General features: G+C 36.1%; 2 protein-coding genes across 2 annotated transcripts; one reads left to right on the forward strand and one right to left on the reverse strand.

The window, feature by feature from the left end:
- The first annotated feature begins 1,192 nt into the window (after positions 1 to 1,192).
- LOC107635550 (Pseudouridine synthase family protein) lies at positions 1,193 to 3,329 on the forward strand. Its single transcript, XM_016339049.3, has 6 exons — positions 1,193 to 1,308; positions 1,404 to 1,506; positions 2,024 to 2,163; positions 2,238 to 2,600; positions 2,700 to 2,762; positions 2,851 to 3,329. The coding sequence occupies exons 1-6, from the start codon at positions 1,252 to 1,254 to the stop codon at positions 3,085 to 3,087; spliced, it is 963 nt and encodes a 320-aa protein (XP_016194535.1). The 5' UTR covers positions 1,193 to 1,251; the 3' UTR covers positions 3,088 to 3,329.
- Positions 3,330 to 3,534: 205 nt separating this feature from the next.
- On the reverse strand, positions 3,535 to 10,490 carry LOC107612563 (HAD-superfamily hydrolase, subfamily IG, 5'-nucleotidase). The gene is made up of 17 exons (XM_088501828.1): positions 10,009 to 10,490; positions 9,525 to 9,622; positions 8,713 to 8,832; positions 8,393 to 8,482; positions 8,181 to 8,296; positions 7,636 to 7,735; positions 7,064 to 7,135; positions 6,937 to 6,984; positions 6,769 to 6,846; positions 6,572 to 6,691; positions 6,188 to 6,293; positions 5,629 to 5,792; positions 5,320 to 5,454; positions 4,742 to 4,872; positions 4,279 to 4,341; positions 4,118 to 4,196; positions 3,535 to 4,037 (listed from the first exon to the last, which is right to left on the reverse strand). Exons 1-17 carry the CDS (start codon positions 10,319 to 10,321, stop codon positions 3,987 to 3,989), a joined length of 1,884 nt encoding a protein of 627 aa, XP_088357954.1. The 5' UTR covers positions 10,322 to 10,490; the 3' UTR covers positions 3,535 to 3,986.
- Between the last annotated feature and the right edge of the window lie 13,084 nt (positions 10,491 to 23,574).

Here is a 23,574-nt window from a genome sequence, read left to right on the forward strand (position 1 = left end):
GTACTCAAATGAAGAATGGGTTGAGAAGTCGTGGGTGAATTGTCGCTTAGAGAAGAGAGATATGGTTTTGGCTTTGAAATTAGGGAAGGAAACGTTATGTATCCCCAAGAAAAGCGTGCCGTTTTAGCATGGTATAACCAAAATATCTTTTTAAAAAAGACATGTGCCAAGCACATGACCTTAAACATATAAAATTTGTATTTTTAAACAAAATAACAAATTTTAAAAGGCAATTTTTTGGTAGTAAAATGAGTTCCTTGACTAGAATAAGCCTCGATTGTGAACTAAGTCGATCAGGAGGAGAGTTGAAGTCAAAGACTATGTGAAAAAAGTTGACCAGCGATTATTTTAAGTTGAGCATCAAGATTTTTTACTTGACTCTCAAGCTTAGAGTGGGGAACATGGTGCAAATTTTGGGGAATAAGTTGAAAGACGAACGTAAAAAAGAAAGAAGTAACTACCAAGAGCTGTCTCTATAAATAAGAAGATTGAAATCAACATAGGCATGCATTGCAACCTACTCTAAACACTAAAATTCTGCAAAATTCTGAGTCACACTGACGCACGAAAGAATGGAGTGCTTGTACATGTGAGTGTTGAATGTCATCACTAAATTTTCTCCTATTTTCTTCATTTCTTTTTCGTATTTTCTTTTCACTTGTTTTATGATTTCTTTTATTGCAACTTATTTCATTGTTTCATTTTTTCATTATCATTGCACTTTTCATTATTGTTAATTTTATTGGTTATTTCATATTATTATCAAGTTCTTTACTTGTACTAAGTTTATCGATGAAAGCTTTGTAATCTATTGATTCAACAAAAGTACTGATTAAGTAAATTCCAAGTCGAGCTCACTCTTTTAAGAGAGGAGACGTATATGCTCTCCGAATAAGATTTTGATACAAGCTCGTTTTGACACTATCCATCGGAATCGACAAAAAAAACGAGTGAAACATCAAATTGATTATCTATATAAAATATATATTAATGTATACATAAATATATAATAGTTAATTTAATAACTATTTTTTTTATATGAATATGATACTTTTTATATTTTATACAACTATTAAAATGAGTAAATCAGATTAAATTATAGTATACAAGTTTTTTATACCATTAATTATCAAAATTAAACTAATGTGAAAAATAAGCATATGATTATATGAAGAACAATGAAAATATAAAGGAAAAAATCTACAAAAATAAAATGGATAAAGGGGTAATAGGTGTGTTTGATTGTGAGAGATGAACTATGCAGTAGCAGCTCTGGTTGCTCCACCATCTCCGGTTTCCATTCTTTCGGTATGATATTCTCTCATCTCGTTCTCTATGTTTCTCTCTCTCCGTCTCTCTGTTCATAGTAAGATATTGTTTTCTTCTCTCTGTTTGGATCTCAGTTGAATTCGTTTGCTCCTGTGGAGCTGGAAAATGGGGTGAAGCCCATTCAACCAGACTATAAATGGCGCCTTATTTTGGCTTACGATGGGACTCACTATGCAGGTTTGCTTCATTCTTTTTCATTTTTTAATTCTGGGTATTCCATTTCATCCATAAAGCTCTCAACTTGAAAACAGTTTTGACTTAGGTTTTTTTTTTTCTGTTTCTCTGTCCTGTTGAACCTGGTTGTTCTGTTTTTTGTACCCTTTGCTTGTGTGTGTTTGTTTTTCTCATTTTCTCTTTTTCTTCTGTGACTATTGCATTACTCATTGCCAATAAGATTGCTTTGTTTACTAGTTGTAAGATATAAGGACACAGTGTCTCAAGCATTGTGAATAATTGTTCAATTTCAGTTGATGTCAATAATTTCAAACATTATGCCCATAATAATACAAGTTGAAAGTCCCAAACTTTTTAATCAAGTTTTGATCTTTGATGTAATCATAGCAGTAATCAAATCCTCATTTCCTGGGTTTTGAGCTGTATATAAAGGTGCAATTTTCCAGTACTAATGTATAAAATATGTAATTTAAACATGAATTCTTTGTTGTCCCTGATAGAGTGATGGTTATGTTTTCAGGCTGGCAATATCAGCAATCTCCCCCAACTGTGCAATGCACTGTGGAAAAAGCTTTGATTAAAGCAACAAAGCTTGAAAGGAAGGATCTGCGATTGGTTGGTGCAAGCAGGACCGATACAGGAGTCCACGCCTGGGGTCAGGTCTGACTTTGTTCCTTTCATGTGGTTTCTAGTGGAAGAAACCATTGAAAATTTTATAACTTACCATGCTGCAGGTTGCGCATTTCTTTACGCCATTTAACTACAAAAACTTGGAAGAAATTCATGCGGCTTTGAATGGTCTTCTTCCTACTGATATCCGGGTTAGAGAGATCAGCCCTGCATCAGCTGAATTCCATGCTCGATTTTCTGCCAAAAGTAAGATTTACCATTACAAGATATACAATGATAGCATCATGGATCCTTTCCAGCGGCATTTTGCTTACCATAGTGTGTATAAACTCAATAGCGCTGTCATGCAAGAAGCTGCAAAATATTTTGTTGGGAAGCATGACTTCTCTGCTTTTGCCAATGCATCCCACAATGATCGGGTGCCGGATCCTGTAAAGCACATTTTCCGATTTGAGGTGAAAGAAATGGTACTCATCTTGTTCTTAATCAGTTTCCTCTGGCTTCTGATACTTTTATGTGAAGATTTTAAGGCTTATAAAGCTGATCACTTCAATATCTATTTCTAGGGAGCTCTTTTGCAGGTAGAAGTTGAAGGTTCAGGTTTCTTATATAGACAAGTTCGAAACATGGTAAACATTCTTTCTTGTGACTAATTCTTGCAACTTGGCAAGAGAGATTGTATTCAGATAAGTTTCATGACAGCAATGACTTTTCCAGGTGGCTTTGTTGCTTCAAATTGGCAAGGAAGCTATTCCTCCTGGGATTGTTCCGCATATTTTGGCAAGTAGAGATCGAAAGGAGCTTGCGAAATACTCTCTGTCAGCTCCGCCTCACGGGCTTTGTCTTGTTTCTATCAACTATGATGAAAGTCACCTGTTGCCACCACCAGACTCTCCTGCTTACAGCTATGGTAGACATCATACCATAAGAAAATGCAAGGTTCCATTCTATTAATAATAAAAACTTTGAAAGCAAAACAAACATTCTGAGTATATCATAGGCCTGATTTTGTAACATTTATTTGATATTTTTTGAGCTGGAGCCTAGATTAGAGATGTAGCTTTTAGGGTGGTTACCATTTTTGAAGATGCAATTCTGATGAGAATTGTGGATTTGCTTTATCCAAAAATGCAATGTATGGATCAGTAGCATTTTGACGTCTATTTTATTCACATTCTAGTCTTTTAAGTTGAAAATCAAGTATTGATATATATTTGCAAAGTATTTTTTAAATTTTAAATTAAAATATTTTTGATGTTCTCAGAATATATTTTTACTAAACATTACATTCATTTCAAAATAACTATCACTTTTAACAAAAACCTATACTAAATTGTTCCAACTCACTCAAAGCGCAAAAAGAAAAAGAAATAGGAAAAGGAAATAGCCAAACGAACAACATAAAACAAGCAATAATTTACTTATTTATGCTCCCAAAGAGAAAAGGACAATGTCACTAACAAAGGAAATCCTCAACACCTATCATCCATCATGGTAGTTATATAATTTACTTAAAACCATAGGGAGACATTTGGATAACAATTCCTCACAAGTCACAAAGCTGTGGATATTACACCATAGATATAGATTAAAAGCCTGAATAAGAATTCAGTTGGAAGCATAACTACATAAACCCTTAGCAAATTTATTTTACCCTTTGCATGGGGCGGCTCTCCTACAATCATAGGGGCCAACTTAAACACCACTTGGTCAAGGGAAAACTGCTGCTGAAGTCCTTCATGGGCTTGCTATCGTTATGAATAGTACACATGCTCATAATGTCAACAGCAGAAGATTCTTATTTCTCTTATTTATCCACCATTTTTACCTCCATTTCTCCCTAGGAAGAAATCTTAATATTGAGTTTGTGAACATAAGTGTGAGTATGAATCATGCGCAAGGTTCTGCAGCACAGAAACACATTTGAGTCAGCTGAAACGCGAAACAGAAACATAATGCTTTAGGGAGAAGATGATCTGGATACCTGTTCCTGGGAGCGGAAATACATGAAGGGTGTATAATATAAGAAATTAGACACCCTAGAGGTATAAATATCAGCATACCTGAAATTGAAATAAATTAATGCTCATTTTTAAGAAATCAGTATGATATAGATGAAGAGGGCATCAAGAAGAAAGTACATACTTCTCAATTTGTCTCATCAAGTGACTTTTATCCCAGAGACCAGCACGGGATATAAAACCCCACCTGTTGCAGACAAATACAATGGAGTTAATAGCATCCGCGTTGAAAGGTAGAAGAAAGACTCTCCTTTACTTGCCTTGCACAATTAGACAAAAAAATGCCCAATAAAAAAGGTGCCAATTTCTTTACAGCATTTTGAAAGCATAGAGCCAGGATTCCGTTGGACTAGTTTGCATACCATTTATGTTTTCCATGATAACATAACATCATGACAGAGGATCTTTGATATTTTATAGATGCAGACTATTTTAAGCTGAGGACTGTACAGAGTTACCAGTCAAATTCTTTCCCATGGCAAGTCAGTTGCAAAAGTAAGCAAGGTTTGCATATTTAGCCATGAAGCAAGCAGATACGAAGGTACAGCCAAGAGTTTCTGAATCAAATATCAATAATTTTTGCTCACCTTGAATTGAAGAGCTCTCCATCCGCCTCAAGCATTGGAGCAATTTTCTCATCTAGCCTTTGCATAACGATTAATAGCTTTTGCATGCTTTCAGTAAGGTCCTCATCATTCATATTAGTTGCTGCAAGGGTCTTCAAGTACATAGCAAAACTAACTACCATTATTAAAATAGCTAAAATGGCTCACTTTAAAAATAATATGGGATAAGGTAAAAAGCTTTGTAGACATGTAAAGGACAAAACATCCCAAAATCATAGATAATTATTAATTTGGCCTTTTAATGTCACAAGTTTTTATGATATACTAGGATTAATTATAGGGATATTTGAGAAGATTAGTCATTGTATTGGATATCATATTTAGCTTACGAAGGTCAAGGGGATTGATTGAGGCAACAAACTAGTAGTAGGAGCAGAGGTTTGCAACATAGGTCCTAGGAACAATGCCTATATAACGCAAATGAAGATTTTAAATGCCTAGTGCTTTCATTTTTCAACAATGTCAAGAGGTACTCAGCATTAATAAAAATGAAGCTTAAATAGTTTAACACATAATAGGAGAATAGAGCCAAAACTTACTTGTGCAGGCCTGTCATGACTCCGCCTTTGTAGAGCCAGTCGAAGTTGGTTGAAGAGATCCCCTAGAACCTCCTTTTGATTTATAAGTTCCACCAATGATTCTCTATGTATCCGGCTCCCAATGAGGGCATTGTACTGCAGTTTTAACATTTGAAAACCAAATCATGACATTTCATAATAGGATCCAGTCAAGCCACACTATGCTCATCTTATTGCTCTTTTCCATAGAGAAATAAGATCAGGAAAGCTTTCATAGTTTAACTTTCTTTGCTCAGAAAAATTATCAGAACATAAACTGATTGAACCAACCTCATCTTCCAATTCTCGACAAATCAATGCTGTTCGCCATCGCAAATGAACCTTGGATTGACTGACATCAGTGTAAATATGGTCACCAACATACAATATCTCATCTCCATGAATATTGAGAGAATTTTCAACCATCTGTGCACTTCCCCCCGAGTACAAACCACCTGCAGAAGATATGAGATCATGTACATGTAGTCAAATCATGTGGAACGTAAATGTAGCACATCAATAATTCAATGAATGACTGTGATCTAAATAGTAAACATATCCACATTCTATGACTAATGCTCCATGACTATTTATTGTAACACATAAGGAAACAACAGTTGACCGAAAGATCATCTGTGACCAAAATTTATAATGATTTTGGCTGTGTTACAAGAATCAGTACAAGTATATAACTAAATATATAAGACTAGGTGTCTATTTAACGCTGACTTTTTTTTCTTTTTCTCCTTTTTTGAAGAATGTAACAGACTTCATAAAACAATGGGAATATTCATCAGACCCTAGCCACTTCATAAAAAGAATGTAACAGTTTACCAATTATACTAATTACCTGTTTGAGCCTTGAAGCAAGGTTTCATCAGACCCTCGCCTGTCACCACTTCATACATGGGATGTGACGTTTGGAAAAACTCTGGTTTTCTTGCTGACACAATTACCTAACCATCAAAAAGGAAAACATCCATTAGTGCAAAATTTATTTCATAATAAGACAAGACATGAAGAAAACGGTATTTTTCTTTCCTCCAATGTCAAGACAATAATTTCTTTTGTAAATTATTCAAGAACAAAATCCCAGGAAAAAAGCAATAGGAATGGTCTAGTGGTGAGGGTAATGGGTAGTAGTAGTAGTATGAGAATGAGATCCTAGGTTTAGACCTCACTGCTGCCAATGTACCAAAAAGAATTAAGGAAGAAGTAACCAACATGAACTTACAATGTCAAATAAATCTCGCCAACCCATATCATTGGGAAGAAACCTATTAAAGGAATGCCGCATCATTTTGTCCGTATAAAGATAATCTGAATTGGTAATAAGCAGAAGTTTTTTGCCAGCCTGTTTCATGACAAGAACAGACTAAGTAGTAGAAGAGCATCACGTCTATGCAAACAATAACACATTACAGGCAATACCTCCTTCTGATCCAGAAGTGCCAACGGTAACTCTGGGTCGGGCTCCACAAACTGTTCTGGCTTAGACATGATCTCACTCTGCATAAATTCCACAAGTCATTTGGAGTTAACAAAGTTCACCATTAAAGCACCATACAGGGGAAAGAAAAACTGGCACGAGGTGTTCACCTTAAGGCGACCTTCAACATGCGCCCAGAAGAGAGCTTTTCCAACAGCCTGAGATTTATGCTAATTGTAAGGAATAAACATCTCTAATCAAAGATAAATAAAATTTAAAATATTTGCACCATATTACCTTATAAAGCCCTTTATAATCAAGGGGGCCAAGATCAGCTGGTATAGTCCCATCGTCCAATCTGTCAACCATCTGAAAGCAAATATATATCATTAATGTAGTCTCATCACAGTAAGACATAATTACATTAAATACAGGGGGAACATCCTTATTTATTGTGAGGGAAACACTGATATTCATGTTTTAAGTAAGAATAAGGTTGAGTAAGGCAGTTTATCTGAGCTTCCATATGCTCAAACCTCACATCTTAACATTTCCCAACTCCCATTTGTGTTCTACTACCTACTTAAATTTTGGAATGCCTAAATGGCCACAAGAGAATCAACAGTGGAAACCGGAACATAAACATTCACTATCCTATAACCCGATTAAGGTTCATAAGACACAGTTAATAATGCTTGAACAATCAAATAAACACACCAACAGAATAGAACCCATTACCTGTTGCCAAGATAAGACAAAGCCACAAAAACTAAAATTGGAATACTAGTGCAAAATGAATATTGTGGGATGATACATCTCTTCTACTGAAACTGAAAGTTGAGTGATTTTCAACAGCGAGTGCAACATACCTGCATGTAGGCCACAGCTTCAGACACAGAGAACAGTGTGTTGAGAAATTCCCACCGACTCTCCTTTCGCAGGTCCACCAGTTCCCTCCCGTACATCTCACTTCCATTGCATATAAAGTTAAGAAGCACTACAGAAACTATTACTCCAGTTTTTGATAAATGAAATCTACTGAGCTATAAATAAGTACATTTACATGTGTGTGTATGTGTGTGTTACGTATGCAAGAGTTGTGCTGAAAGGAAATCAATCATGATATGCTACAAATCTCCAGTTATTTCAGAAGTCAGACTTTCACAATTAACAGAAAATTAATGAAATACCATTACTGTATTGTTCTGGATATTTAATTAGTTGTCAACTTACATTGTTTATTAATAACTTATGTACATATTCACTTATCTTGAATGCAAAACTGATGTGTGTTTCAATAAGTTACAGCAGTGTTTGATGACAGAAGCTAACAAGCAAGCAGCTAACAAGAAAGCAAGAAGCTTCTGATTGGATTATCAGTATCATAAAACAAATTACAAGGCCTGACATTTACCTCACAGCCCGAGTAGATAACATTCTAGTGCCATGCATAGCTCTTTTTATATAACCAAATCGATCAGCTTTAACCAAATTGCCTTTCTCTTTGTCTATGACCAGACCTCTAATTACCTGAACAATTTATGGCGAAATGTAAGATCATTTTGTACAAACAAGAGGGAACATCAATTGCCAAATGCCTTCAGGATGCTGGAGATAACATCTTACCAGATCAGGATCAAATGCTAGCCCATCGACAGGGTAACCCATGTTCCTAAGGTTTTCCATACAATAGTCATAAGCCCGCCCTTCCCAAGCCTGCAACAGCACAGGTCAATATCAGTCATCAGAGAGGTCCATAAACCTTAATGCAGATAAACCTACAGTTGCACAAGACACCAAATAGTACAGAACCTTTTTTCTTACTTCTATGCTCTCAACTACAATGGTAAAGCAATGGTATACAATTGATAATTGAACAAAGGAAGTAGCTAAACTTGTAAGTTCATACAGATTATATGATATACTAATATGGAACAGATGAATACCATCACATTATAATGGACCAAGGTATAGTCCATGTCATATCCAATGGCACTAATTGACCGCAGGTTCAACGTACGGCTGCAGAATATTCCACGAGGTGAATTTCTAGCTGAAGAAGGACTCTGCACGAAGATTAAAAAAAGTGTTACTTACGAAATCAGGATAACTCCAGTCAACATCCCATGGGAAGAGAAAAAAAATATATAGAGAGAAGAAATCAGTGTGCCGATCAGAAACAATGATTACATAAGACAATATCAAGTAATGAAGAAGTTAGTTGGCCTTCGTAATAAGGTTGATATTTATCCAATATGAGCACATGGAAGGTTGATACTCCCATGAGTAGGAACCATAAAAAAGCTAATCACATCATAGGGACCCGGACTTCTTTGATATACAACTGGAGCTAATTATCAGAAAAGCATGTACACTCTGTAAATGTAATCAGGTGGTTCACTTAGGTTTTGCAAACCTAGGGGCAGGGATATTGTAACTTACCTTATAACAACACCCCTTTATGCTATCCTACTTGAAAATATTAAAGGTGGATCTTCACAAAACCATACTTATGAACTTATGGTATGTGTAACCAACATTATCAATTTATTCCTGTGTTGAGATGGATTTGATAACGAGTAACGACATAGATACACACAAAAGTCCAGATAGCAGCACACTGCTATCATATTGATCACACGTTCATTCATCAACTAATAGAACCCATAAGGTGAAGGAGACCACAGTTTCTTTCTTGGCAAACATATCATAAACTATAAAACGCAGCAAGTAAGCAAAATCGGTAGGCTTTACGTACCGGAATACCCAAGTCTTTCAGCAAATCTTCTGCTTCAATAGTTTCTGCCCTAGCCACTTCCTCAATTGGACCTTCTAGTGCACCATTACCATCAATTCCTACGAGGGAGAAACCATTATCCACTTTGTTTGCAACATAAATTTATAAGAAAAACCATATTCAATATAATAGTGTCCGGTATTTATGAAAACACCACAAGCGTTACCAATAACTCATTACAACCAAACAAAGGAGTCAACAAGAATTGTAGTAAACTAGTAAAAGCCGAGAAACACTACAACCTTTGGTGGGAATGTTCAATATTTACATATATATGTTACAACATATGACGAAAAGAGAATGTTGGGTCCATCATGATATAGCAGAATCTAACATATAAACTGATAAAGCTATTCACTTCAACTAACACAACAATGCACACCTTAAAAAGGACAAATAATAGAACAAAATAGGAGAAAATTTTTTATTTTTCCTTTCTTTTTACCAAAAGCTTCGAGGTGTTCCAACTTAACGTTCAAATCGCCTTTGGTGCTCTCACCAAGGTAGTCCACGTCAGACTTGCCGGACGGCGTCACCGAGAAAACTTCACCGCCGACGGCGGACTTTGAGTCAACGCTGCAACGACAGAGAGTGGCGGAGGAAGCCTTTGGGAACCTCACAGTGTTCACCACGCTATGAGAAGAAGGCGCGGGTTTTTTGAAGCAGCTGGTGTAGTTAGTGTTCGTGGCGGTGGCGGGAGCCGGAGATACATCGGCGCCATGGACGGTGAAGACGCCGAAAACCTCCGCGGAGAACATGTAATGGGGTTTGGAGAGAGTGGGAAACGGAAATTGAAGAATCTGTGTTGCGAAAGAGTGAGTGAGTGTGACAGGCAAAAACTGTGGATAGAGATTATTGTTTGTGTATAGAGAGAGAGAAATTGAAGAGGGAGAGAGAAAGATAGAATCTTGGTTTTGGTTTTGGTTTTGGATTGGGTCGTTAGTTATAATTGCACGTGTGTCTTTATGGCCCAAAATCTTGGGTTTCCCAACACAAAGGTGTTTTTTTTTTCTAATTTTTGTTGATCGCTGGATTTGGGGCTGTTTTGTGGTTTCTCTCTTTCTTTGGATTTATGTAATTTGTTATTCTTTTGGGATGTGATTGTAATATCTGGATTTTCAAGGGTGGTTGTACAAATCTTGCAGGCGTGTGAAGCAAAAGAAATAACTTTTAGGAAAATGTTTTTGGTAAGGACACCGAAAATAAACATGTGATATTGACATTACCTGTCAAATTTGGATTGTAACACATATAAAATGCATTGATTGTGAAGTGGTTATAAGTTTCGGTTTCTTGTTTTTGACCAGTAAAATTAACGATATTAATTTATGATTAGGTGTTGATGTATAGGACATATTTGGACAAATTAGAGGGGCCTAGGTAGTGAGTCTATTAGGTGGGCTAAAGTAGGAGAAATGATTTTTTTAGATTGTATTATTTTTTGCAAGATATAAATTTTAGTAGTCGTCATTATTTAGAACAAAAGAGAGAAAAGATAGTCAAAAAATAAAATTTATTTTGATTGAACAACATAATTTTCTATTGTATAAACTATGGTAGGAACAAAAATATAGAGAAAATGAACAAAAAAATGAATATCAGAATTTTAAGTTTGAAAATTAATTAAAAAGAGTAAATAGTAAAGTTTATATTTTTAATCCTATAAAATTAATATTTATCATTTTTTTATGTGACTAATATATATTTGTTTCTTTTTATAATCAATATTTTATTCTTATTTTACTCACATCTGATTTGATGACAATGCTTATTTATTTGATTTTACACTAATTTTTTAATATTTTACCACTAATTTTATACAGCTAATTTAAATTAGATCAACAACTTAAATAATAATATTATCTTTGAAATTATTACTAATAATTCTCTTTTATTTTTTTTTCTTTCTATAGTATGTATTAATTACTTTATATTGTACAACAATAATTTTAACATAATTATAATTAGGTATGATAAATAGTAAAAATAATTTTAATTTGTGACAATTAAAACAGTAAGAGTGAATTTTTTTAATAACACTATACTTATCCAGATAATATGTTAGTAAGAAAAAAAATAAAGATTACGTATTTAACCACATCAATAATTTATGAAAAATATTAAAAAATTTAACATGTTATTTTTTTCCAATATCACGTCCGTATTCTGTTCTTATATTTTTTTAAAGTTCTCTTACCCTTCTCTTTTGGATTTAATATGGAAACTCATATTATACCAATAAGAGAAACTAATGTATGGGCTCAAGCCCTAAACTCCACTATTTTGTCTCACTCACTAGCTCACACTATTCCGACTCTTAACAATGTGTTTAATATTAATTAATCGCGCTCCTCCCAAACAGAAACACGAATATTAACGAAGCTCCACAGTCAACTTGAAAACAGTGTCCTGTGAGCTACTAGTCTCCGTACACGCATTGCACTAACACCTAAACACGTAGCGTAAACATCACATGTTTACTTTCATTATCAGCATCAAAGAACTTCCCTAACTTTTATCATAAAAATCGCCAAAACACTTACACAAGAAGATAAGCCGAATTTCTTTTATTTCTAAATCTACACAAATATATTTTAAATTTATAACACAATGAGATACTTTTCCTTTTTTTCAGAAGTAAATTTGAATATTTATTCGATTTATAAAAATATCCTTGAATAAAAAACTTCTCTCTTGAAATATTTTTCTAAATTTGGAAAACATGTATAACCAAATTTAAAATACTTATAAAACTGAAATATTACACTATAAAAGAGAAAAAAATTAATCATTAAAGAGTTATTGAAATCTAAGTCTCTAAATAGAGACTGAACACAGATAAAAAGAGAATGGAAAGCAAAGAGAACGAAAGAAAGAGGAAATAGTAGGCAAAGAAAAGAGAATAAGAAAAGAGAAAGAAAAAGGATAGATAAAGGCATAATCATAACCATAGAGAAAAGGAGAAAGGGAAGAAAGAAGGAGAAAAGAGAAAGATGGAAAAAAGATAAGCGAAAGGCAAAGAGCTACTGCTACCAGGGATGATAATGGGGCGGGTAGGGGCAAATTTTTGCCTTACTGCTGTTTATATAATTATTATTATTATAAGACTCCGGATTTTTAGAAATTAGATTATGATATTTATTTATGATTTTAAAAAAAATTATTTGATTATCTCTAATTTTAAAATTAGAGTATTTATTTGAAAATAATTTATAAATTGATGAATAAATATTATTTTCTTTAAAGATTATTTTGTAGATTAAAATTGGTTTTCAATTACTACATTATTCCTATTTTTATTAGAAATTACCAACCTACCCTCACCCTTTTTCCACAAATCAAAACACTAATCCTATCTATACACAAACACACACTCACCTCACCCATTCCCTCACACACCCGCCGCCACCCCCCCCCCCATTTTTCACTCACCCTCACCATACATGGAAAGAAAGAAAGGAAGAGAGAAGACAGAGAGCTCGAGGGGGAAGGAGAGAAGGAGGGAGGAGCTTGCTACCTCGCCGTCGAGAGGCCATAACCAAGAGAGAGAAATGCATCCGAGAGAGACGAGCTCGCAGAGAGAGAGAGAGAGAGAGAGAGAGAGAGAGAGAGCGAGAGAGAGAGAGAGACCGACAGAAGAAGGCGTGCCGAAGAAAGAGGAGAAGAAGCTGCGTCCTGCACCGTCGTGCCTCGTTGCCGAAGCTCTGTTACCATCGCCATCGCACTGCACGCTACCGCAAGAGGGATCTTTGTCGCCGTCATCGTTGACATGCGAGGAGGAGGAGTAGCTCATCCTCGCCGCTTTTGCCGCCGTTGAAGCCAGGCCGTCGCCATCACCACCTGCGAAGCTGAGGGGAAGCCTATGTTGCCGGAAAATGGCACTGTGATCGCCGAGAAACACTGCCAGAACTGGCTGAGTTAGCGCTGCTGCCGTTGATAAGGGTGTTCTTACTTTTGGTTTCCATTCTTTCGATTTCTGGGATGTTATTGTCATTACGTTGTTGCTGCAATTACCGCTGAGATTTTTTGTCATCACTGGAGCTGTTGTTACTCCGTTCTTTGGTTCTTCTCTAAGTACAGTAAGTTGTTTTGCTCTAAAACCCTTTTAATCGCTGTTCTGTTATATGTTGCTGAAGTTTTTGTGGCATTATTTCCATAAGGTTGAGTTTTGGTTGTTACATATCGTAATTAAAGTTGCTATTGTTGCTGCGAAAGTAGTAGGGAGCTGTGGTTGCGGCTGCCGCTGTTGCGGGCTGGGAGAAAAAGAGTTTTGACACGTTTATGGCTTACGGGTTTCGACTATTCGAGGTATGGGTTTTTCTTAAAACTTATTTTATATTACAGAATTGTTATAAATTGATATTGATGCGAAAAATATATATTAGGTAATTATGTGAGTTTTATGGATTGACTTGTTTGTTTTGGATGAATATGACTGTTTACTTGATTGAATTATTGATTGCTTGAGTTGTTGTGTGGTTGTTGATGAAAATTGATTTGGAAAGCTGATTTGAATGTTTATACCGAAATGTGGTTTGGATGGAACCCTTGAAGGGTGGTAAGGTCCGGATTTTAGGAGAGGTGCTACTAAAATTTTTATAACTTTGGATTTAAGTAAGTGATTGATTTAAAAATGAAAGAGGTTTAAACTTGAAATGGTTTTGAAGTTAATTCAGGGATTTTGGTTGAGTGAAAATGAGTTTTATAAAAAAGAAACGGGTTTCAAGTAAAGTTGCTTTGGAGGTTCCAAAAACTGTTATAAAAGGTGGTATTAGTTTTAAAGGGAAACAATTTGAGGAAAAGTGTTAAATGGTGTGATGTAAGAAAATTGGAGTTTTGAAAAAAAAAATGAATTTGGAAAGGAGTCTATTTTGAAAGTGTTAAGTTTTTGGGCAAAAAGTGATTTCTGATTAAACTTGACAGGCCGTAACCTGGCTCTCGAATTTCGAAAATTGTGAAACTTGATTTGAATGAAAACTGCGTTTGACAAGTTTATGACGTTCGAAGAACAGTTTGAAACAAAGTTATGAAGGTTTGAAAACTGAGCTTTAAAATTGAAACTTAGAAATTTTGCAGCACACATCCTATTTTTTTGAAAGAACTCCGTGTTTGATTGTTCAACCTTCCCAGCAAGCTTGTGATCCCCTGTAAACCCATATGACGTTTAAAGAATTGATTTTTAGCTTTGAAATGAGATATGAAAACTATTCTTGGCATGATGTAATATATATTATTATTGAAAGTAAATGAGTCAAGAATGATTTTAAATCAGGATAAAGACGGGATATAAAGACTTATGTTTTGATTATGATTATGAATTTGAGTTTGATTATGATTATTGATTACCTGACTGGGTAGATGCAAGGGTTGTGACTTAGTCCTACTTGCTCTGGGTTGAGGTTTGAGACACCTGGGTAGACATAAGGGTTGTGGTTTGCCCTACTTGCTCCGAGTTGAGATTTTAAGGCGTTGTCCCACTTGCTCCGGGATGTGGTGAGAGGCACCTGCCTAGGTAGATGCAAGGGTTGAAGCGTTATCCCGCTTACTCCAGGATGTAGTGAAAGGCACCTGTAAAAACCGTGACTAATTAACCGCTTAATTTAAATTAAATTAATTGCCCAAAAATAGGATTAGAATATTAATTAGGAAATTTAAATATGATATTCGGACTCAGTAGATTTTTCTAAGTTAGAAAATGTACTTTTCTGTGAAAACCGCATAAAAATGCGAACCGATAAATTAACCGGCAATACCGGCTTAAATCGGTCCGGTATTGTGCGAGAATAATAAAAATAGTAGAAAACCTTAGGAAAACATTTAGAATTGGAAACCAGGCATTAATTTTATAGGTTTGGCCAGAAATTAGGCCAAAAATGCTAACGGGTTGGATTAGACCCAAGTTGGACCTAAGCCCAACACATATAACCCAATTAATGAACCTCACTCAGCCACAAAACACAACACATGCAACTGAAATGGGAAGAAGGAGAGAAACCATCCATTGACACCATTCGCCTCAAATTTTCCAAGCTCATAACTTGAGCTACGAAGCTCCGATGGCCACATTGTTTGCGACCACGCGATCAGCACGAAGAGCTCTACAAAATCCACCCAACAAACTGGTAAGAAAATCTCGATTTCCCTCTTATACTTTCCTTCCAAAAATTCAAAAATCTAGGCCTTGATTTTGAATAGATTTTGTGTTTTTAATTGTTTAGGTGGTGTCTAAGGTTGGGCTATTAGTGATTTGTACTCCAAACACCATCGAAAAAGGTAAGCTTGCTCTTATCCCTTGTGAAATTGTGTATTTAGAAATCCTAGGTATTGATTTTATGAATTAATTGTGCATAGCTTGATAAATTGTGATAATTGGGAGCATTTGTAGTTGAATTGGTGGCTTGGTTTGAGCTTGGTGTGACCAATTGGTGATTTTGTGCATATTGGGAATCAGCCAAGGTATGGTTTCGATTTTCTCTATGTAATATATAATATTTCTGGACACTTAGGCTAGTGACCCATAGGATAGGTTGGATTGAATTGATTGTTGGATTTGATAATGCATGATGATGTTGTTAAATTGATAATGTGTGATGATGTTAATGCTTGTGATGGTTTTGATGTGTTGAGATGAGGATTATGATGAGGTATGATAAATGAAGCTTATGAGTAGTGAGATTTGGTGCAAGTTGTTAATATTGAACATTGATGTGCAAATTTTGAAATTTTTGGGTTATAGAGGTGGAATTGATTGATATAGGTGTTGAAATGGTTGAAATGTGATGGAAAGGTAAAGTATAATATTTGGTAGTGTTTTATAGTGAGATAGAATAGGCTTTTAATTGATTTGGTTGTGAACTTTAAGGTGTTGAAAACTTTGTGAACTTTGGTGAAAACCAGCTTTTGGGTAAACTTTGACAGATCATGTCTTTTGCTATGGTTTTTGAAATTGAATGAATTTTATATCAAATTAAAGATAATTTAAAGAGCTTTAAAACGGTATAGATTTTGTAGAAATCTAAATTTTGTAGAGGAAGATATGATCGTTGGAAGTTGGTGTCAAAAATTTGATTTCTGTGATGGTTGCAGAAATTGAGTTTTGATTTGTGTGTACACACACACTGTTGTGCGCGTGCTCGGAGCAGGGGCAATGTCATGACTTGTGCGTACACACACCTTTGTGCGCACGCACAACCTGTGCAATTTTGAAAACGTGCGTATGCACACACTGGTGCGCACGCACACACTGGTGCGCATGCACACATCAGGACATGCATTCTATTGAGTGCGATCGCACACTCTGGTGCGCACACACACCCTGGGAATTTTGCAAGCTGTGCGTACACACAACCTTGTGCGCACGCACATGCTAGGAGGTGCATTCTGTTGATAGCGTTCGCACATATCTGTGCGTGTACGAAGAATGGAAAATTTTACTTACTGTGTGTACGCACACCTCTATGCGTACGCACACTTTTAGAAAATTCTTTGGGGAGTGCATACGCACAATCCTATACGTACGCACACTGCTCTGTTTTTCATTAAAAATCTTATTTTCAACTGTTTTACCTTCCCGACAAGCTTGTAAACTTCTGTGACATTTATCTAAGACTCTTTAGCTTGTTTTTAGGTGTCAAAACATAGAGAAGGCTCTAGGTGGATTCAATTAGGTATTTTCTTGCAAAAGTTTAGAAAATGGAGACTTAGGTTTCTGGAGTACCGAGGATGGATTTGGTTGAGTGAGAGGGCAAAGTATTGTATTGATGATTATTGATACGAATTGTGGAAGTGGTGAACTACTGAGTACTGAATAAAATGATTTCTAAAAACCACTGAATTACTGTTTATACTGAGATTGATGAGACGTTATGCGCCTGGCAAGGACGGTTGGTTAATCCTATCTTGTTGAGGTTGCGGCGGTGGCGTACAAATGGTTGGTTTATCCCGCTTATGTTGAGATGTGAGGTCTGGGGTAGAATATCCCGCTCGCATCCTTTCGGATCACAAGAGTGTGCCCGACACTATATCCGTGGGTAGTGTGCCCGGCACTATATCCATGGGGGGATCCCACTTTTTATTCGTGACCGAAAGACGACATCTCCATGGAGATGTGTCGGGTTGGCAGTTGAATCGACAATGTGATATCACAGCAAAATAGGACAGGCATTCATCATGTGCATATTCTATCTGTTTGTTTGCTTTGCCGACTTGTATTGTTTCCCTAGGTGTTTAACATGCCTAAATGCTTATTGAATTACTTGATATACATGCTTATACTTGTGCTTTACTTGCATTGTTATTACCTGTGTATTCTACTGGGATTGAGAAGGTTCGGAAGGAGGTGGTGATGGGATCGCATGGCGGTTAGGCTGGCAAAGGCTGTGGGACAGCGAAGAATTGTTAGATTAAAAATCCACTATTTTAGATTACCTTCTTTCATTTTTGGTTTTAAAGTTAATGTTTTAAATTTACTTATAGTTTAAGCTTGAATTTTGTGATGGATATGAAGTTCTAGGATTGCCTCTGGCGTCCCAGAGTCTTATATCTTACATCACTGGACACTGTTACCATACTGAGAACCTCCGGTTCTCATACCATATTCGGTTGTTGTTTTTCAGATGCAGGTCGCAACCCACCTTGGTGAGTTTCCTGATGGTGACAGAGTGGAAGATCCTTGCTATGATTTGGAAGTCTTTTGGTTTATTTTGTGTAGATCTCTCACTTTTGTATTTATTTATGCCTTCGAGGTTTACTTTGAGAGAAATATTGTATAAGCTATTTTACTTTCAAAAACTTTGTATTGTCTACATATAGCTAGACGGCTTAAACTTCGCGAGCTGCGGCTAGATCTTTATACTATTATGCTCTTATATATCTATATATGTCTTGATATCTGAATGTATATCGTGTGCCTTGAGTTTGCATCTTCGTGTGAACACTTAGCACTTTTCAAACTGTTTTTGAGCTTAATTCTTCATCGGACTTCTAGAAATATTATTTCTTTCTATATATATGTACCAGCTTTAGAATTGTCGTAACCTTTGATTAACCTTTACTTTACGATGCGAGAGAAGGCTTAGGGTAATTAGGGTGTTATAGCACCTGCCTAGATAGATGTAAGGATTGTGGTTCATCCCACTTGCATCCAGGATGTGGTGAAAGGCTTCTGCCTGGGTAGATGTAAGGATTGTGGTTCATCCTACTTGCATCCAGATTGTGGTGTAAAGCACCTGTATGGGTAGATGCAAGGATTGTGGTTGGTCTCACTTGCTCCGTGATGTGGTGTTCTATGTCCGGGTCAGTTACCGGATGTGTCAGGTTTGGCATTATAACAGACAAGTGAGCTCATGGCTAGTAGGATAGGCATGTATCGTATGCATTTATGTGACATTGATTGGGTGTGCATATTATATTTGGTTTGCCTATGTGAATATTTCTGTTTAACTGCTAATTGCTATACTTGTTGTAATTGCTCTTGATTGTGTTTGAACTTTATTACTTGTGATTGTAACTGTTTGGTTTGGGTTTTGGTGGTTTGAGTGGTGATTTGCTTTTGTGTTGGGCCGAAGGCCATGATTTGGTTATGTTTGGGCTAGAGGCCGTAATTGGATGAATCAGTGGTAATTTTAGTTAGAATGGTTCTCTGGTAAGTATTATGAAATGTTATGGTATCACTACAGGATGAACGGAGGATAGCGGCGGTTTAGTTGCCGATTTGCGGTGGTTTTAAACCGCCGCTAAACATGACGCCAGCAAAATAGCAAGCGCAGCGCAAAAGGGCGCGGGGATGACATCTGTGGCGGTTTCAAGCAACCGCTGGCATAACCGCCGCAAATAAGGTATTTTGCGTTGGTTAGTTTAGTGGCGATTTATAACCGCCGCTATATCACCAAGAAACATTGAACCATCTTACTTGCGACGTTCTTAAACCGCCGCAATTTGATTGTTGCGTTTTTTATGGTTTTTATTTGCAGCGGTTTTAAACCGCCACTAATTGTATAGCGCATCTTTTTTAAATATAATATTTTAGTTTGATTTATTTTATAAACCTAGGGATATTTTTTATGGAGTATTTTTTTATTTTAAAAATCTTATCGTTCTTCTCTAAAATTCTATATTGCATGCAAAAAAACTCATGAATATTTAACTGCGAAACAAACTAACATGTTTATTTTAATATCAATAAAGTATTTCAATAGTCACCCAAAAAAGTAAAGTATTTGGCTAATAAGTAATGTTGCATAGTTAACATAAACAAAACATATACTGAAAAACAAACTATCATATATATCCTAATTTCTATTTCCCGCCATGTCCATCCAAAGAATTCATCCGTGCAGTGATGTCTGGTGGCAGCTCCCCACCTTGCTGTTAGACCAGATAACTCAGCACACTCTCTATTGCCTACCTCTTCGTTTTTTCTACTGCTACTTCATCCTCCATTGCTTTCCTTTTTAATTTTTCGGCCGTCACCTCCGCCTGTAGTTCAAACAACATCCTTTGGGCCTCTTCTATTTAAGCTCTATCCACCGGCGGCTGCAACTCAGACAAAAGGGTTGACTTGGTGTCGGCCCAAAACCTATGCCACACACTCTACTCGAGTGCTCTTTACCGAGAGCTTGGGCAAGGGAATCATTTTCTGACAATATTCTTTTAGTTTCATCCAGTTGCTCAATCTCATATATTTTTTCTTGCTGACGTAAATAAAAATACACAATCATACTAGGAATATAGCATACTCAAGACAATTTAATAATTACACGCAACATGTTACAATATAAATGATTAAGTGTACTTACACCAATCCTCTGAGCTTCTTCGTGTATATAGGTGCCATCAGGTCGTTTGTGCTTTAGGATCCATACTTTTCCCCTACCAACTCTCCTCCCTTGTTTTTGTGACTGTGACAATACAATTTATACCATAAGTTTTACTTCTTTAATTTTTTCCAATATTTTTTTCTTGTTTTACTCTATAAATAAATCCAAATTATATACCAACCAATTTATTTTACCTCAATCGATTAAGTAACTAATGATTGCTCCATTTATTTTTCAAGGATTAAGTAATTAATTATACTTAAATAGTAAAATTATTTTAATAGCTCCAGCATTACTTTTTTGGAAATTAGCATCACTTGTCAACTCCTTATAACTCAAAACTGAAGAATGATTTGCTTAAAAAAAGAGAATTATTCGAGACAATGATAGGCACCTATACTTGATTTCAAATCTATATTACTACTTCTTCCCTTGCCCTAGCCAAGCTTTTAGAACCGCGAGTATGCGTGTAAAGTTGCTTCTTTCGATTCAGTGCGTTTTGCCTGCACTTCGCCTATTATGTCATCAATAGTAAGATTGGTTAGACATAGAATGAATACATATGAATGTACCATAAATAGTTAAATGTTCTTATATTTCTCTTTTACTTTGGTGTATTACTTATATATACGTTCTTTTTCTCTTTCTTAGAAAAGTAATGTATATAACTCCAAAAAATCTTGAATGCAATAAAGTAATCTTTAAGACTGAAAATTAGTTGTTATTATATGCATTTATCTGGAACATGGGTGGATTAAAGACAAGGGCTACTTAAAAAATGGGGTACCTTTGTTGTAGGATCATTACGATAATCAATGAACCACCTCCAATACTCTTTAGGAATTCCCGCCGGGCGGTTTTCAAGATTCTGCTCAAGTGTCCTTGTTGGTTTGTAATACACGTCATACAGCCTCCCCCTTGTATCCTTCCAGGACCTCCCCATTTGTTGCAATAATATTTTCTTGATTCTACCACCACTATCTTCATGAAAGTGGAACATCTCTTGGGACGACAATGTCCAGCTGTAAGTAATTGTAAGTTGAAAGGTTTGATATGATTAAACAATGTCGAAAGTCATTACCTTTATGCAATCATCATAAACCTTGTCTTTACCCTGCACCTTTGCCCAACTCTTCTCACAAATAGGAAATTTGCTATAATCAGAACCCAACGCTCCTAGAATGCCACTCAATAAGCCAGCTCCATCTCCGATTGCTTGCAGTTCCTCGTTGAACCTCATTATGATCTTGCTACCATTAAGAGGCCGCTTCTGATACTTATTTTTTCTTGCTTGATTATTCCATCAGAATCAATAAAAAATAAAATCTTATTTATGTGTCCAATGTGCCCAACATGTGAGAAATATAACAATATAATTAGCAAATCAATTAAAAAGTCATATGGTTCAACACTTGTTACCAATGAGATCAACATCCCAAAACTCAGTAGTTCTGCGTCCTTTGCACTCTTCAGCATCAAAAGCAGCAAACATCCTGTCGATGTGTTCGTCAAATGAATCTACCTCGTTCGCCTCCGGGTCCATGTCTTCATTGCACGGTTCTGTCACTTGTACACCGTTAGTGGTCTGTGTCTCAAGTCTTGGTTCATTCCGGGGGGGACGAAAGGGTCAGAGAGGAGCCGCTGCGAAGACACCACCATTACTGGGGGACAGGGGGATGAGCCAGTCATCGTCAGCGGATGGTGAAAATGCAAGAGGTGCAGTTGGAGGCTGTTGACGCGGTGGTTCCACTCGTGTGCCTTTCGTATAGCAAGCTTTCCTGGGCATCATAAAATCCTAGTATAAACACATGTAACATGCCAAAAAACATAAATTAATCTTAGACTAATAGAATAATTAACAAACAAATAATTGCTGATTCTCTTTCACCTTTTGTCTTTTATTATATTCCCATACTTAAGCAGTGGATATTAATTAACATTATATACATGTACAGGTGATAAACCCCTTTGTAGGGTTTATCTTGTGTTGTATTTAGAGCATTTTGATAACCTTTCATCACATTTATTCAGGGAAATAGCATGATTTTGTGATTGTCCCCGTACTTGTGCTTAGATGTGAAAATATGCTTTTTAGATCTTTAATTTGATAATTTTGATTTGCCTTTGATTCCACTAGATGCCTTAACGTGTTTGCTAAGTGATTTCAGGTTGAAAAGGGCTACGAAGAGATCAAAAGAGTGAAAGGAAAGCATACAAAATGGAGAAATCATGAAAAGCCAAAAGTTTGGAAAACCCCATGGGCGCGCAATCGCACTATGCGCTTACGCGCAGATCGCGAAATTCTCCAGGGGCGCGCGCGCGCACTGTGCACGCACGCGCCGATGACCACACGTGATTTTTAAAGAGGAAAACGTGTCTGGCAATTTTGGAGGGTTTCCAACCCCATTTGGAGCTGAGTTTTTGGCGGGAAAGAGACTAAAAAAACCAAGGAATGAAGGGGAAAGGCATCTTGAATCATAACACACATTAGTTTAGTTTAGGTTAGTTTTAGAGAGAGAAGCTCTCACTTCTCTCTAGGATTAGAATTAGGATTAGGTTTAGTTCAATAATTTAGATCTAGGTTTCAATTCATGCTTTCTTCTTCTTCTACCTCTCAATTCTATGTTGTTACATTCATCACTTTTCTATTGTTGTTATTACTTTCTTCTATTTTGTTTGTAGATCTACTCTTGTTCATCCTATTTTCTTTTAATGCAATTTGAGGTAATTCATAATAATTGTGTTTCTTTTGATTGTTGTTATTAATTCCTTGCAATAAATAGTTGTTAGATTTCATTGTTGTTATCCATTTACTATGCTTTTCTTTAGTGCCTTCCAAGTGTTTGATGAAATGCTTGGTTGGAATTTAGTGTAGATTTTGTTTCTCTTGGCTTTGGTAGAGTAATTAGTGATGCTTGAGTTATCTAATTCCTTTGTAGATTGATAATTAGAAGTTTCTAGTTGATTTGGATACCACTAAAGCTAGTCTTTCCCTTGGGAGTTGGCTAGGACTTGTGGAATCAAGTTGATTCATCCACTTGACTTTTCTCCATGGTTAGAGGTTAACTAAGTGGTAGCAACGGACAATTTGTGGTCACAATTGAGGAGGATGACTAGGATAGAACTTCTAGTTCTCATACCTTGCCTAGAGTTTTATTAGTTGCTAGTTTATTTTCATTGCATTTTACATTTCT

Source organism: Arachis ipaensis, chromosome B1, assembly GCF_059453495.1.
Source record: "Arachis ipaensis isolate K30076 ecotype BB chromosome B1, ASM5945349v1, whole genome shotgun sequence".
Classification (NCBI taxonomy): domain Eukaryota; kingdom Viridiplantae; phylum Streptophyta; class Magnoliopsida; order Fabales; family Fabaceae; genus Arachis; species Arachis ipaensis.

Coding starts and splice junctions, on each gene's coding strand:
- LOC107635550 (XM_016339049.3), top strand. CDS start 1,252: ATGAACTATGCAGTAGCAGCTCTGGTTGCTCCACCATCTCCGGTTTCC. Junction 1,309..1,403: donor CTCCGGTTTCCATTCTTTCG/GTATGATATTCT, acceptor TTTGGATCTCAG/TTGAATTCGTTTGCTCCTGT. Junction 2,164..2,237: donor GAGTCCACGCCTGGGGTCAG/GTCTGACTTTGT, acceptor ACCATGCTGCAG/GTTGCGCATTTCTTTACGCC.
- LOC107612563 (XM_088501828.1), bottom strand. CDS start 10,321: ATGTTCTCCGCGGAGGTTTTCGGCGTCTTCACCGTCCATGGCGCCGAT. Junction 9,623..10,008: donor GGAACACCTCGAAGCTTTTG/GTAAAAAGAAAG, acceptor TCTCCCTCGTAG/GAATTGATGGTAATGGTGCA. Junction 6,294..6,571: donor GGCGAGATTTATTTGACATT/GTAAGTTCATGT, acceptor TTTGATGGTTAG/GTAATTGTGTCAGCAAGAAA.